Below are 16,739 nucleotides of genomic sequence, written 5' to 3'. Positions count from 1 at the left end.
TATTACTCTTTCTTTTTTATTATTTAATTTAGTTAAATTATTTTTCTTGTGCTGTAAGTAATTTAATTATTAAAGTGTAACAGGAATGTAAACCAGCACCTAAGCCTGAATACTCGAGTACATTAATTGATTTTGTATCCCTTAATGCAAAAACATCCTTTCGTGTCTGTGCAATGCTTTGCATTATGCGAAGAGCCAGTATCCAGACTGGTTTCGACCTTTATTGAAGTCTCATCAGTGGGAGTCAGACCCCAGGAGATACCAAACCATTTCAATAAAAGTCGAAACGGTTTGGATAGTGGCCTTTCTATACAAATAGACTATACAATAGTCTACTTGTATATAGAGGCTAATGACTTCGTGTGTGTATAATTAAGAGGCACTAGGGTAATTAATGTGAAGTCATTAGCCTCTGTATAAGTGGCCTAATCGTGAAGTTCCTTCAAGCGCAAACTTTGATTGTATACAGTTCGATAAAGGATTAAACATGAATATAATTTTTTGGCATTTTTAATTTGATTGATTTTCATGTTAATTATATTATTCAATTTTAGTATGATTTTAATTTATGTATATAATTTATAATTTGAGTACATATTTTCAAGTGATGTTTTCATTAATTTATCATATCCCAGCTTTACTGAATTATCGAGTGGGTTCTGGTGTGAAAAACAGACTTCGTATTTAAGTTGCTATAACGAAAACTATACCTAAGATTCAATTTATGATGGGCGAATATCGGCGATTTCTCTACGAATTTGAGGAGGAGCTGTATGTCTCAATGTTTATTGTTGTACGTTAGAAGAAAACATGAGATGTCAAGAAATAAAGTGTTTCCAATGTTTAACTGAAGAGGTGTGCAGGTGTTTGAGTTATAGTTGTAGCTGAGTGTACGTCATGGTTAATGGACCATACACATACTATTTCATTTATCTCCAACTGAAAGAGCTTTTAATCTGCGAGTTCTCTTTAACCACAAATTAGAATGGACTAAAGAATAGTTAACCTACAAAATACTTATATATTTCAAAACACTTCTGAGGTAACGTGGCTTATGACTGATTAATTCTAGCATATTAATACACAGTTTCAGTACCTACAGTTGACCCTTGAACAACGTGGAGATTTGGGGCGCAAACCCCCGCATTCGAAAATCTGCGTATAACTTTTGACTCTCCAAAAAACTTAACTACTATTAGTCTACTGTTGACTGGAAGATAAACTCGATTAACCCTTTTATATGTTATATGTGATGTATTATATACTATATTCTTGCATTAAAGTAACCTAGAGAAAACAAAATTGCTATTAAAAAAGTGAAATACATTTACAGTACTGTACTGTATTTATCGATATAAGTTTACGTCGTCTGTTTACAAGCTGAATCGTATGTCTGTCAGTACCTACATCAATGATACAATGATACTTTTATGATACAAAACACTGTAGATGTTATACGTGTTACTAATACTAGACATCAAAAATGAAAAGATAATGTGAAAAAGAAATTCATATTTATTTACAGGTATAACGATTCGTGCATTGATAACGAAGCAGCAGCAATATGATTGCTTTATGGTAGCCTAGTGCAATCGATACGATTGCTTCGCGGTGGCCTAGCCTATACACTAATGAATGAATCGTTATGAAATTTTTATTTTATGCTAATTAATTAATTTAACTAATTACTAACAGTTAATTTTATGCAGTTATGATTTAATACTGCATCATCATTTGTTTACATTTCTCGACTGCGAATGGTGCCATGTACGGTCTGTAATTGTGCGTAAGTTTTGATAAATTTTAACTTTTTACAATAGATTTGTGTATATTTTATGGTATTAAATGATAAAATAGACTAGTATCTACACATATTTTATGCATTAATGACATACCTAACTTTTTCTTACTTTTTTCGATATTTCTAGGCTACGCGGTTTGTCATTGAGATTTTTTTACATTGTCGCAAATCTCCAAAAAAATTTCCAATATATTTATTCAAAAAAAAACCGCGTATAAGTGGATGCGCGCAGTTCAAACCCACGTTCTTCAGGATCAATTGTCAAGCCAGACCGAGCGATTGCTATCGTTTCGTGCATTAGAAGGGGAATCAAAAAAGTATTCTAAAAACATCTTTGAGGAACTCAACCTGCCAGTGGAAGAGAAGAAAAAAAACATCTTAATTTTCCCGTTAATTCTGTGCTATGTGATGTGCAATAGAGTCTATTATTATTTTTCATCAGTCCTACACAATGTTTCCTCTATTTTCTTGCCTGCGTATGAAAAACTTAGGAGGGGTGCATTTTGTGTGCAAGTTTCCGGTCTCAGACTCGATGTGTGCTGCGCTAATGTCGTGTTTTTATCTAGCTGTAAATTGTAAAACTGCGAACACTACATTAATTCGCTTCAATCTGTGTTGCTCCAAAAAACCATCACCGTCCCTTGAGCGCATGCAACTGGTAAATGCCTAGTAACTGTGTAACAATTACTAGGCATGCGTGTGCCATTTTTTTCACAGCTTAGGGAGAATACTGGGTAAGACCTATGATGGAATGTGATGAGCATGGTAAAGAAAGAAAGGTGCAGTGTGAGAGGAGATTTGCTTGTCAGGACAAAGTTAATTACAGGGAATTCTTCCATTATATGGCAAGCAAGGGAAAGAATAATTATGGCAAGTTGACACTGGCAAATGGTTATGGCAGCAGATTGACCATTTCAAAGGATACAGTAGAATTATCGAATGAGCAGTTTATCACCATATACCACTGATATAAATGATGCTATGCAATATATAGAATGGAGGCAAGTATTAGGAGATTTGGAAGTGAAAGAATCAGGAGTGTATCAGGTGTTGATTATTGATTATTGCCACGTCTTATGGAATGTTCCAAACATTTAGCTATGCCCTTGACCTGGTTATTTAGTGAAAGTCTTGCAGTTAGTAAGATTTCTAAGGAATGGAATGAAGGCAAAATAGTATCACTCCATAAGCATGGTTCTAGGGCAGATGTTTCTTATTATAGATGAGTTTATATAACTGCAGTTGTAGTTAAGGTGTTGGAGAGATTGGTTAGGAATAGAATAAAAGATTGGGTTGATGGGTATTGTATTCTTTATGTTGGTCAGGTTATTTGTAAAGGGTAGGTCTTGTTTTAGCAATTTACTTGCATTTTATGACCAAGTGATGAGTGTGCTAGATAAGGGAGAATCATATACAGTAATATTCTTGGACTTTGCAAAAGCATTTGATAGATTGCCACATATTGATAAGTTGGTGTACAAGCTGCAGATGATGAGAATAGAAATAGAGTTCAGTAAGCCAATTGGAGATTGGCTTTCTGAATGATACCATCAAGTTGTGTATGATGGAGCAGTGTCTCGAAAAAAAAAAAAAAAAAGAGGGTAACAAGTGGCATCCCCCAGAATTCTGTTCTTGGGTCCTTGCTGTTTAACTTGTTTGTAAATCATATATCATGTGGACTGACTTAGGATCTTCAATTTTTTTCTGATGATGCAAAGTTGGGGAGAATTTTAAATCACACCGACGATATTAATTCTCTTCAGGAAGATTTGAATAGACTTTTGACTTGGACAAGGTGGGGTTGCAGTTTTAATATTAATAAGTTCAAGGTGTTGCATTTTGGAGTGCAGAAATATAAGGCTGTGTACTATATTGCCAATACTCTACTGCAAGAAGTGGATGAGATTCAAGATTCGGAAGCTATGGTTGGGAGATTGCTTGGATTGGTGCCATGGCATGTAAAACTGCAAGGACTGGATGCTGATAGTGCATGAGAAGTGGTAAAGGAGGGTTTGAGGGAAGTAATGGTAGACTAGAATAGATACCTAGAATCAGAAGAGTAAATCAGATAGGAGTTAAATGGATGAATATCATCAATAAGCTGGAGCTGCAAAAAAAAGAAAAAATTGTAGAGGGAATTCAAAAAGAAAGGTGACCAGCAGGCACATGAGCAGTACAAAGCACAGGCCAGAAGGGAATGGATGATTTGCCTTTCTTACCCCAGTGTGGTAAGAAAGGCAACAGCAGAGTATGAAAGGAAATTAGCAATGTAGGGTAAAGATAATCCCAAACAGTTCTTTCAATATGCTGCAAGTTAAAGAAAGAATGTTTATGGCAGAATGATTTTAATGAATGCCGATGGTAGGGAGGTAACTGAATCAATTAAAACAGTAGAATTACTAAGTGAACACTCTGAAGAGTATGTCATCGAGGTGGAGATATTGCAGTAACGAGAGAGGCAAAGGCTTATATGGGCACTGAGGTTAATGAAATGGAGGTGCATAACATATTACAAAACCTTAATGTGAATACAGCTGTGGAATTGGATGGTATATCAGCTTCAGTTTTATGTCAAGCTGCTAGGAATTGCCAGTTCCCTTGACCACATTGTTTAATCTTAATTTCAACTCTGGGTTAGTCCCAAGGGTGTGGAAAGAGGGGGAAATACTTCCATTGCATAAAGGAGACTCCAAGACTGATTTAGCAAATTACCAACCAATCAGCATATCAGGATTTGTTGTCAAAGTATTAGAGAAGTTGGTCAAGAGCAAAATACAGGAATTGATAGATAGAAATGGAATACTGTATGGGGGGGGGGGGGTAACATGGTTTTGTGAAGGGATAGGTCATGTCTCAGTAACTTGCTCACGTTTTATAATGCAGTGACATCTGAGCTGGATAAAGGTAATGGGTTTACAGTGATACTGCTGGCCTTTACAAAGATCTTTGACAGGATACCACATCGGTGGAATTTTAATCAGTAAACTGCAGCACATGGGGATGGATATAGGGTTGGTGAGGTAGATAAGAGGGTGGTTGTTGGAGAGATATCAGAGAGTAGTTTATTCAGGAGTAGAGTCCAAAAGAAGGCTGACTACTGTCTTGCCACGGGGTTTGGTTCTTGGACCGATACTGTTTAATTTGTACATTAACGATTTAGGAAAGGATCTGAGAGGAATTATTCCATTGTATGCCGATGATCCAAAGATAGGTAAAGCAATAGTTAATACAGATGATATTAAAATTTTGCAGGATGATTTGGATAGACTGGCAATCTGGGCAAAGGAGACTAGATGTCAGGAAATTGATGAAGCCAGAGATTTGGGAATGTTAGTAGATAGGGAGTTAAAATTTAGGGGGGGGCACATAGCAAAAGTGGCTAAAACAGCTCATCAGATTACTTGATTACTGAAGAATACTTTGACGAGCAGATTATTGTTCCTCTTTATCAAGTCTTGATAAGACCACATCTTGACTACTGCATGCAGAACTAGCCACCATGGTTTCTTGGCGACGAGGAAGAGATGGAGAGGATCCAGAGGCTAGTGACCAAGATGTTAGCAAGTCTATGGAATGAACCTTACAAGAACAGATTGAAGATTGGGGATGGATATAGGTTGATGAGGTGGATAAGAGGGGTGATTGATGGAGAGATATCAGAGAGCAGTTTATTGGATTACAGAAACTGGTTGATAGATAGAAAAACGGTGATATGATTGAGACATAGAAGTTACTGAGGGATTTTTACAAGATTAATTCAGAGGAAATTTTTCAGAACTGGTCTTGTGGTGGGAGAGCTAGGGCCGTCCTTGGAAACTGAGTAAGAGTGTAGTTAGCAAGGGTGTTAGAACTAGTTTTTTTTGCTTAGAGAGAGAGAGTGGTGAAAGTGGAATAGGTTGTCAGAGTCTGTTGTGGGTGCTATGACTGTGAATGAAGTATGATAGATTCTGCGCAAATGTTGGATAGTGCTTGACATGGTGTTTAGAACCTCCCTTGATGAGGCTAAGGACTCCTTAGAGCATCCCATAAGAATAATAATATATTTGACAGAGTGGGGGCAGAGAGAATTTCAGCCAAAGACAATCATAAGTAGGAGATTCTAAGTTGAATACTCTGTCATTATATATTAGAGTGAATGTAAACACAAATGCCACCCTTGAGCCAAAAGGAATCGAAGGGCATGTATTTGGGAAAGTTGAGATGGGTATTGCTTGAACAGGTAGGATTTATGGATAATGCATGGAAAGGCTGAAATTTGAGTTTCTATCAGGAAAATTAGGTGGATTTTGCAGACCGGAGGTTTAAGTGGGACACTGTGGAGGTTGGAGCTGAGAACATATTTCTAAATTGGATCTGGAAGTCTCTGTGGGGGATTGTTGTTGACTACATAGCTCATACACACACACTTTGGTTTTCAAGTCTGCTGTTAACCATACTTGATTTCCACGCTAGTATTCCTCTTTTGTAGTCAGTGTCTCATGTTTTGTCACTGCTTTGTCATTTTTCTTCCAGTTGTTGGCAGAAGGTAAGGTCAACCCAGGCTTGTATAAGCAATTGGCAGAAGGTAAGGTCAACCCAGGCTTGTGTAAGCAATTATGGTAAGTGGCTTTGAGGCTGTTTGCAGATACCATTAGTTCCAATGCACTTACCGGTGTGTCACAGGTTACCTTCATCAGATGCAGGAAGTTCATCCCGTCCCTTCTTTTGTTTGCAGGTCCGAAGTGGCATCAGGTGATTTTTCTGCAGTCGAAACCAGATTTTTCCATTAGTTTGGTGATGCCTTTCTTCATCATATCATCACTTTTGGTGTGTAGGTTGAACATAATGGTGTTACATTTTTTCTTTTCAGCCTCAGTCGAGTTGCATATAAATTGCATATATTATTATTATTACGTAACACCTTCACAGAGTCCAAAGACTCATCGAGGGAGGACACCTACTCTACAACTATCCGTCTCCACCAACCACAACTACCTTCATCATCTACACCAACACCATCCACCACCACTAGTATTTCACAATCGCAAACATCCATGCCCACGGCAGGATTCGAACCTGCAGCCTTTTGGCTTTAGAGAAGATATGTTAACCACTCGACCAACCAGGTCGGCATATATATTATGTATGTTTTGCTAATAATTTTTTTCTGCTTAAATATAGATTTCCTGACTGCTCTATTACTTCTGGGCCACCCTGTAGAATGAAAGAACGGGATATGAAATTGGTTTGGTGACTTTGGAGCTGAATGACATGTGGATGTTGACCAGCAGCTGCTTGTGTTCGTGCTTAAATAGAGAAGTGGTGGAATGGTGGCAGCCAGTGCAGTGAAGCAGCATCCATGGAAATACCTATAGAAGAGACAATGCAGAGCCAGAGTCTATGAGAAAGCAGATTGAGGAATTGGAGAGAGTCAGTAAGAGAGGAATCATCTATTAAAGAAGTAGTTCCCCTTCTGGATACAACCAGGCATTCCTGAGGAAAGTTTTTGGGGAACCACGCATATGTCAGAATGACTAGTATTCTAAGTTTGAGTAGATTTGGAATTTATAAATGTTGGGATCCTTTCTTTCAGGGTAATTGAATGGCAAACAGCACTCGTTATGTCATTTTATCAGATTTATGGACTCAACTACTGTTTGAGATAAAAAAATAAATAAATAATAAACTTTAATGATGAGTAAGAACCTCCGTAGCTCAGTCGATATAGACAAAGCCCTTTGTTCAGAAAGACCTGGGTTCTATTCCCAGGTCTTTCTGACCCAGGAACACCAGATAAAGGTTCCATGAGGAACCTTTATCTGGTCTCTTTCGATGAAAGGTGAGTTAGCTGGTTTTTTTCACCCAGAAACTCGGTTTTTTTATCTCCCAGAACAGGCAAACTGGCCCCATGAACACACATGGATTTACAGTCATGACTATTTCCCTTAGGGGATGCATCAGAGGAGCGATGAACTAGCTGCATTAAATTCATAAACCCTTCATTACAGGACTGTACCAATCCTAAAGGGATAGACGAGACAAAGCAGTCGATGAGTATGTAGATTTTTTTCAACCAAAAAATGAATGTGACAAATGATAACTAATACTGGGTTTAATAGGCTGTAATATATTTAAGTTAAACCTACTAGTTTTGTCACATATGCTAGTAGCTTCTTGGGATGGGACAAGAGCTCCATGCCTTACATAGAAGACAACTTTAGAGCTGACAATATCTATCAGGCTATGGATGCTTATCCACTCACAAGGCACACTCAACAGAAACCAAGGAATGATTTTATGTGCCATTTGGAAGTCACTTATTAGATTTTGCAACACATCAGGCTAACTTTTGTGTCAACTATCATGCATATCTAATGAACAGTGACTGATAGGTGCCAGCTTCTATGCTTCATATTTCTGTTTTTTACTTGTAACAGTTCCTACATATTTGGTTTTTATTATATAATGGTTCATGTTTACCGCTTATTGTATATTTTTTGTTCTTCCTAAGCCAGAAGAAGCCACTAGCATATGTGACAAAACTAGTAGGTTTAACTAAATATATTACAGCCTATTAAACCCTGTGTTAATTTTCTTTTGTCACATTAGCATTCTACATTTTGACCTTTGCATTAAAGCCACCTTCAAGAATGTGTGCATATACACTACAACAAAGCAACTAGCACCATACTGTTGTAAGCTACATAGCGGCTAAAACTAATTAACCTGTCTAAAATAATAAGTTTAGTTTAATCCTTTATCCAAGTGTGAGCAAACAAAGTTTGCACCTGAAAGTATCTTCAGGACTGGGGTAAGGTAGTGCAACACCAGGCAACTCATTGCAAAGGTGGAGAAAGCTCTCATTACTCTTGTCTCAGTATCTCCCATAATGCAAAGCACATCTCCTTGTGGATATGTGTAATGCTATGCATTAAGGCAAGGGCCACTACCCATACCGGTTTCGACCTTTATTGAGGTCTCGTCAGTGGGAGCCAGGCCCAGTAGTGGAGATACAAATGCAGAAGCAATGAGAGGTCATCCAAACCTATAGAAGTTGCCAAAGGGTGTGCAACCTTATTATTAAATTACTCCGGATTCAGAGAAAGATGTTGAGAGTTTATTTTTCACTTGGTTAGACTATAATAAGTTTAGTTTAATCCTTTATCCAAGTGTGAGTAAGGATTAAACTAAACTTATTATGCCCCAGTCTTATTATGATGAGAATTATTTGGAATCTTGGTGGGTAAGTTAACAATTTGTATTAGATCATTACAGATAGTATTTATCATAGTCTGTAAAGTTAGAGACATGTGAGAAAGTAAGAATTGTGAACATTGAAATCTCCAAGGAAGATTATCTCACTGATGGGATGATTAGAATGTACATAATCAACTTTCAGAGAATAAAGGCACCAATTGAAGGCAACAAAATGAGATAAGGAAACCTTGAGCCAAAGTAGATCATATAAAGGAAATTTCAGATCAGATAACCTTTTGCAAACATGCAAGTTCTCCTTCTTGCAGAAGCCATGCTTGATATAATGTGGGTAATGTGTAAAATTTCGGTTGTGGAGCATAGATAGAAATATATACATTTCTATTTTAGTTGGTTAGAATGTTTCAGATTTGTATCCACGATGGTACATTGATTTCAAGGATCAATGTGTATTTGGAAGAATGAAGCTCTGATATATAAACAAAATGAAAATATGTACTGTAAACATATACAAAGAGATACAATAAATACGATTTTCTATAAGTAATTCACTTTATCTCTCTAAGGAGATCTGACATTTCTTAATATACTTTTAATATAGAATTAAAAGTAGTGAGTTAATTTTTAACTTCTCAATACATGCAAATAATTAAATAAGGGGCCCTTTGCACATTATGAACTCAATTCTTTCACTTGGCCATATTTTTTAAAATACCAAGTTAAAAGGCCTCAGTCAACTGATATACTTGCATATGTGTTCTTTCAGTTATGCAAGTTTCCTTAATATTTTCCTTATTTTTTGGAAGTAGGCATGATGAATAATCACTCAGACAATAGGAAAACATTTATTTGGGCAGTTTCAAATACATTTCCAATAAAAGGAACTTTTCTGCAGATTCCATATTGCTTCTTGGAATATCACATGCTTTTCATTAAGCAAAAAACATCCATACTAATCCATGAAGTTTACATTACACATAACTAGATACATTATACTGTCCTTCAGTTATTAACTTCAGAATTCCATATCCTTGGAGAGTAATTAAAAATGCATATAAAAACTTTTCTGAGATTAGATAACATAATTTGGTAGTTTATTAGACCTTTCCTCTTTTCTTACTTGCATTTGTTACCCACCGGCAGCTGTTATGAAAACAACTAACACGCATTCATGTTACCAAGATTCAAAGTGAAATTCAAGTGTCAAAATGGCTGCCTCTAGTGCTCACACGTTGCAAATCAAAAGCATGATACACGAAAACTGCTATAAATAAACATACAAAATATACATGCATAGTTTCTGTGTTATTCCTTAAGGATTACAACACAATGGTAAGCAATTTTGCTACTTACGATGGTGGGCTGAAAAGTTTTAGGCCTAACAATGAAAAAATGAATTTATAATTTCAAAATTATTTTTACTTTTCAACATAATCTCCCTTAAGACTAATACATTTATTCCAGAGATGCTCCAATGCCATTATTCCATCCCTGTAGTGGTTCTCAGTAAGATCTGCAAAACATTCCTCTACAGCTGCAATCAACTCTTGATTCGAAGAAAAACACTGACCAGTGAGGAAGAGATAGAAGTCAGAGGGAGCCAAATCTGGGGAATAGGATGGATGTTCCAACAATTCGTAGTGCAGATCCCTTAATTTTCGCATTGCCAAAAACACGTTTGTGGGCAAGTGCTTTGTCTTGATGAAAGATGATTTTTTTTCTTTTGCAAACCAGGTCTTTTCTCACCAATTTTTTTATCTACTTTGGTTAAAAGATTGGAATAATATTCCCTGGTTATTGTTTAGCATCTCAAAACACCAGTGCAATGACCTTTCCTGCTGATGGAACTGACTTTGTCTTCTTTGGTGCTGAACAACCTGCTTCTGTCCACTGTTTAGATTCTGGTGTGTTATGGTGAATCCAAGTCTCATCCATAGTAATAAATTGACACACAAAATCAGTTTTATTCTTGTTAAAACGCTCTAAGCACTGTTCAGAGATTTTCATGCGAGTGCGTTTTTGATCTGCTGTGAGCAAGCACGGGACCCATCTTGCCAAAGCTTTTTCATTTGCAATTCTTCATGCAAAATATATCCTACACGCTCTTTTAAAATGCCTATAGACTCAGCAATTTCACACACTTTGACTTGCTGGTCTTCCAATACCATATTGTGCACTCCGGTGATTTCTGTTGTTGTTACACTTTTTGGGACGTCTTTCATGTGGATCATCTTCCAGGCTGGTACAGCCATGTTTTAACTCAGCAGTCCATTTCTTAATTATCGAAAACAAAGGAGAAGAGTGCCCATAAACTTTTATGAACCTCGAATGACTTTCTGTTGGCGATAAACCTTCTTTTACAAAGAATTTTATAACCGCATGATGTCCAATTTTATCCATTTCAAGGGATACAGACAACACTTTTGATTCAGACAGCTGTATGAAAAAAAAAAAAAAAAAAAAAAAACACTTGATAGAATGACTTGCATTTTCACATGGATGCTTATGACAGATGTACCAACTTAGAAAAAAAATTTTTGCTGATAGTGTTGCCATCTATGGTCGAGGCTGAGAACTTTTCAGACCCCCGACGTATTATAAAGTTCAAACTGTTTCCAAGAACATAACTTCAATTCATGACACTGAACATATGGAAAATCAGGGTTTGATATACGATGGCTCATTTAATGACACTTTCTATGAAGAAAACTAAACTAGCTAATAAAAGCAGAGATCTATTGTAATATGTTGTAATATGTTTTGCAAACTTACTTCAAGAATATAACATGTAAAAAGTAATTTTATATTTCAAAAAAGTTTCCAAAAATAGGAAAATTTATAATTAACAGTACTACAAAGTAATAAACCATAATAAATATGGTGTATTTCCTGTTATTTCATATTAATGTGTGAATTTTTTAAATACTTTGAAAACCGAAATTTTATTTTCTAATTTAGCTTTTGTCTTTATTTTAGTTACCCGAAAGCATGAAAGAACAAAGTTATGAAAAGATGTAAGAAAGTGCACAACATGTAGAGAAATTCCTAGAAACCTCTTAGGAAGTGAATGCAAGGAATTATAAATATTAAAAAATGCAATCAGAAGTTAATAACAAAGATGCTCAGGGTCCGACTAGAAATCTGCCAGTAGAAAATTATGAAGATATTAGAAATACAGTCAAATCACCCAGTGATGAAAATATAAGTAAAGAGTTAGAGAGTTCACAGAAAGAAAACGAAACCAAAAACATTTCAGAAGAGTGGGTAAGTAACATTACAATCTACTCATTGAATCCACTTATATATACTATCTACCAATAGTTGTCCAGACACCCCTGTTATTTGAAGTTATGGAACATTCTAGGTTTGTTAATAACATAAAAACTGGTCACAGATAGTAGGAAGCAGTATTTCATCGTAGCAGTAAAATACAGGTGGTATGGCAACACGACATGAACTCATTGACTTCAAGAGAAGTGTCATCGTGGGCTGCCCACATAGGTGGGCAGCCCATACATGCATTGCCTCTCAACTGGAGCATCCAAAATCAACGGTTGGTGATGTGATCAACAAATGGAGACATTCTGGCATCACTGGTGCAGGAAAACACTCAGGGCAGCCACTGAAAATGACTGACAGGAACAGTAGAGTATTAAAATGGGTGGCACCCAAAAACCAGCTACATTCGGCACAGACCATCCGTGATGAGTTCCAGAGCACCAGTAACACCATGGTGAGCACTAATACTGTATGAAAAGAACCCCATTTACTGGGTTTCCACAAAAGAGCAATGGCTCACAAGCTGAACATCACTACAATGAGCAAGGCAGCTCTTTTGGCCTGGTGCAAAGAGCATGTTGATTGGATAGTAGACCAGTGGAAAACGGTACTCTGGAGCAATGAATCACGGTTCACCTGTTTCCAGTCTGATGGTAGGGTGTGGGGGGGGAGGCAGCCTGGGGAATGCTTGTTACCACAGTGTGTTGTACTCAACCACAGTAAAGTTTGGTGGTTGAGGAGTAATGATGTGGGGGTGCATTCAGCTGGTTTGGAATGGGACCACAGGTCGTTGTCCATGGTTGCATGAAGGCAGCTCAGTACCTTGATATTCTGGATAATCAGGTGCTGCCTATACTGTGGAATTTTTATAGAATGGACCCATGTTACTATCAAGATGACAATGCCCCATGCCACAAAGCTGCAGCTGTTATGAAATGGTATGAAGAGATGGATGTTTAAACCACTGCCCTGGTGCATAGTCCTGTGGGATGAATTGGAATGGCGAGGTCCAGAGCAGAACATCCTCAATCTTTTGCTGAACTCAGCGCTGCTTTAATGGAGGAATGGAGACAATTCCACCTGATGTCTGCTGCACATTGGTGGAAAGCCTCCCTCAAAGGGTGCAGGAGGTGATCAAAGCCAAAGGAGGACATACTCGATATTACGGTTTTCCTTCTGGTATCAATTGTAAATTGCTCAACTGTCCGAACAATTATTGGTAGGATTAGATGGATGAAAACGAATATACTATTTAGAAGTCATTACAGATCTGAAAGATTATTTTTTGAGTCGACCGTGGCTTTGAAGAATTCTCCTAACCTGAACAAATATGGTTGCATTAATTTGCCAAAAATTTGGGAGACTGTTATCTTAAGAGTAACTCCCACATAGCTAATGTTTTTTTACACCATTAGAGGGTGCCAAAATAGGACTTTAGATCTTTTGTCAATTACAGTTGTTTCACTTACTCACTGTCACATATACAAGCTGTGTTGTGCTCTGATGATGCTGATTTGAAATTCAGCAAAATATAAGCAGTTAATAAAACATCTTTTGATAAAATTGTTTTTGTGTTGTTAATACTGTTAAATCAACACCTAAACTTATCCTGTTAGATTAAATTATTGGTAAATTGTGTGTGTACAAACACACTTTTGTGTCTTCCCACTCATAAAAGTTATAAATCTATAGTACATAACTACCATGGGCAGGCTGAGAATACTTTTTATTATTTTCTATTGTATTATTTTTACATAGTCAGGAAACTCTACTAAAGACTAAGCATGGAACTTTTTCACGCTACTTGAGGCCTGCAATAAGTGATTGGTAATGAAATTCATTTCCCACTTAAAGACAATCACAAATCCCACTGTGGGCACAAACACCTGTGCCCACAGTGGGATTCAAACCTGCAGCCTTGTTGATTAGAGAGTAGTTATGTAAGCCACTCATCCATCCAGTCCAGCAGCAGCACAACAATCCTTCAGTGTGTGTCTCTTAGAATTTATCCAGGAAGCAGAATTTGATATTCTTCTTCTTCTTTTCAGCCATTTTCTGTTCACTGCTGGGCGAAGGCCTCCTCCAGTTCTCTGTTCTTGGCAATGGTTGACCAATTTTTTCCAACAAATTTTGACAGTTCATCACTCCACCTTCTTTTAGTATGTCCTCAGCCTCGTTTCCTTTCTTTTGGAATCCAGTTCGTTAGTATAGTAGGCCATCGCTCATCTTCTCTCCTGGATAGATGGCCAGCCCATTTCCAGTTTAGTCGCTTATGGTAAAGAATGATGTCAGTGATGTGAGTCTGGCTTCTTATCCAGGTGTTGTGCTTCTTATCTTTTAATGTGATGCCTAGCATCAACCTCTCCATTTTTCTTTGAGTTGTTAGTTTATTTGCCAGTACTTTTGTTAACGACCAAGTTTCACAACCATATGTGATGACTGGAAGTATACACTGGTTAAAAGTCTTTCTTTTTAAACAGAGTGGGACATCATTGTTTTGAAGAATGCTTTTCAATTTTCTGAATGCACCCCAGACAAGTTGAACTCTCCTATTTATTTCCTTTTGGAATCCACAGTTTAGATCAATGAGATGACCTAAGTATGTATATGAAGAGACTCTTTCCAAGAAATTGTTTTCTATTATTATGTTTTTGGTGTTACAAAATGATTAAACATGATTTTAGTTTATTTTTAGACCGACTTTTCTGCTTTCATGATATAGGTCTTCTATCATTATATTAAGATCTTCTGGACTGTTTGCTAAAATTATGATATCATCTGCATATCTTAGGTGTGTTAAGTTTCTGTTATTAATTTTTATACCAAGGTTTGAGAATTTGATATATTGAATAATAATTTCTTGTTGACTTTATAAATAATCAATACATTGCTTTGGAGGGGTGGGGTGGGGGGATTAAGTTTTTGTGGAGCAGTCTTCTTGCACTCTCTACAAGTATACATCATTCTACCAATTTCAAAACAAATTTGGAATATAGTTAATTTGTATGTTTGAGCTCCTGTCAATGAATTTCATTCAGAAAAAAAAAAAAAATTAAGTAATTGTAAGGGCTGAGGGGCTCACATTGTTCAGCTGATTTCAACCAAATTTGGAACATAGCATTTCTGATGTTGCATAAGATCTAAGAAATTCAGCATAATAATAAGTGAAGGCATGGAGAGAATTGCTGACACCTGTACAGTTGTTTTTGTCCACATTTTTCTCATAATTATGACTACTTTACTGATGTCATTCTTATTTAGTCATGTTTTTGCTGTTAGTAAGGTATTGGTTGGGGAAAATTACTTGGCCAACATTGTTTTAATTGTCAACTAAGTAATTTCCTTCTGAAATCTAACCAATACCTTACTAATAACAAAAATACAACTAATTATAAAAAATAATATAATGTAGCCATTTGTAAATCTTGTTATCCTCAGTATTCATGTCACTTCTTTACATATATAATACAATGCATCTCACTTCTGGCATGTATAATGCAATGCATAATGGCTTCCCATTATGCTTTGCATTATACATGCCCGAAAGGGGGTGTGCTGTGCATTATGGGATATATACTAAGGCAAGTGATATGAACTCATTAGCCTCTATATATACAAGTAGATTAGATGTGAATATATTTCACGTGTTTTGCTTCTTGGGATAAGGATTAAAAACCAAGTATAAAATTTATTGTTATCTTTAAGGAATTGAAAAGATGGAACACGTATATAGAAGAATACCTTTGAAAGAGGTTAATGACTGTAACTGCTTTTTGGTTGAATAACTTCAATCTTTTTTATTTTAAATTAATTACACAACATTATTTGAATAGACAATGAGTTAAATAATATTTGACCAATTTTCTTACCTCTAGTATGGCTTAATACTCTGCCTTTGAGATAAGATGTGGTATCCTATAACACTATGCCTAATTTCAAAGGCACTGTTTTTCTTCACAACTGTTTAAAAAATAAATAATTGGCTGCATTCACCTTAAATGCAATTAATTTTTTTTTTATTTAAAAAAAATAGAATATCATACAATTCTTGATATGTACCTTCAAAGGGTATACAAACTATGCATTGCATAGGTAACATTGTATCATGATAGTCTTCTCTCTTATTCAATCTCTCCATGACTGAGGACTTGTGATCCAATGGGGCCTGCCTCTTCTAACTCTTTGCTTGAAGAGTTTTTCAATGTTCTGTTACTCTCTTCTTGAGATGTGCCCAAAATATCTGAGAATTCTTTTCCTAACCATGTTGCAAAGAGTCATTTCAATAATCATTTGATGTCTGATTATTATTACATGACACCTCCAGGAAGTCCAAAGACTCATCGAGGGAGGGCACCTATTCCACAACTCTGTCTCCACCACTCAATCAATTACAACGAAACGCAACTATGCCAGTGCCATCTACTGCCACCCACCACACTAGTATTTTCACAGACAATCACAAACA

At 36.4% G+C, this 16,739-nt stretch overlaps 1 protein-coding gene across 1 annotated transcript in view; it reads left to right on the top strand.

Annotated features, from left to right (window-relative positions):
* Window positions 1-823: 823 nt before the first annotated feature.
* LOC150098907 (uncharacterized) overlaps window positions 824-16,739 on the top strand; it is a 43,949-nt gene continuing 28,033 nt past the window's right edge. The window contains exons 1-2 of the mRNA XM_090405527.1: window positions 824-1,042; window positions 11,972-12,259. Coding sequence (XP_090261653.1) covers window positions 12,089-12,259 — 171 coding nt within the window. The 5' untranslated portion in view covers window positions 824-1,042; window positions 11,972-12,088. The remainder of the gene's footprint in view (window positions 1,043-11,971; window positions 12,260-16,739) is intronic.

This window comes from Typopeltis vanoorti, chromosome 15 (assembly GCF_054136105.1).
Source record: "Typopeltis vanoorti isolate ZY-2024b chromosome 15, IOZ_Tvanoo_1.0, whole genome shotgun sequence".
Taxonomy (NCBI): domain Eukaryota; kingdom Metazoa; phylum Arthropoda; class Arachnida; order Uropygi; family Thelyphonidae; genus Typopeltis; species Typopeltis vanoorti.
Note: the sequence above shows the minus strand (reverse complement) of the source record. Positions and strands in the feature narration are given on the sequence as shown.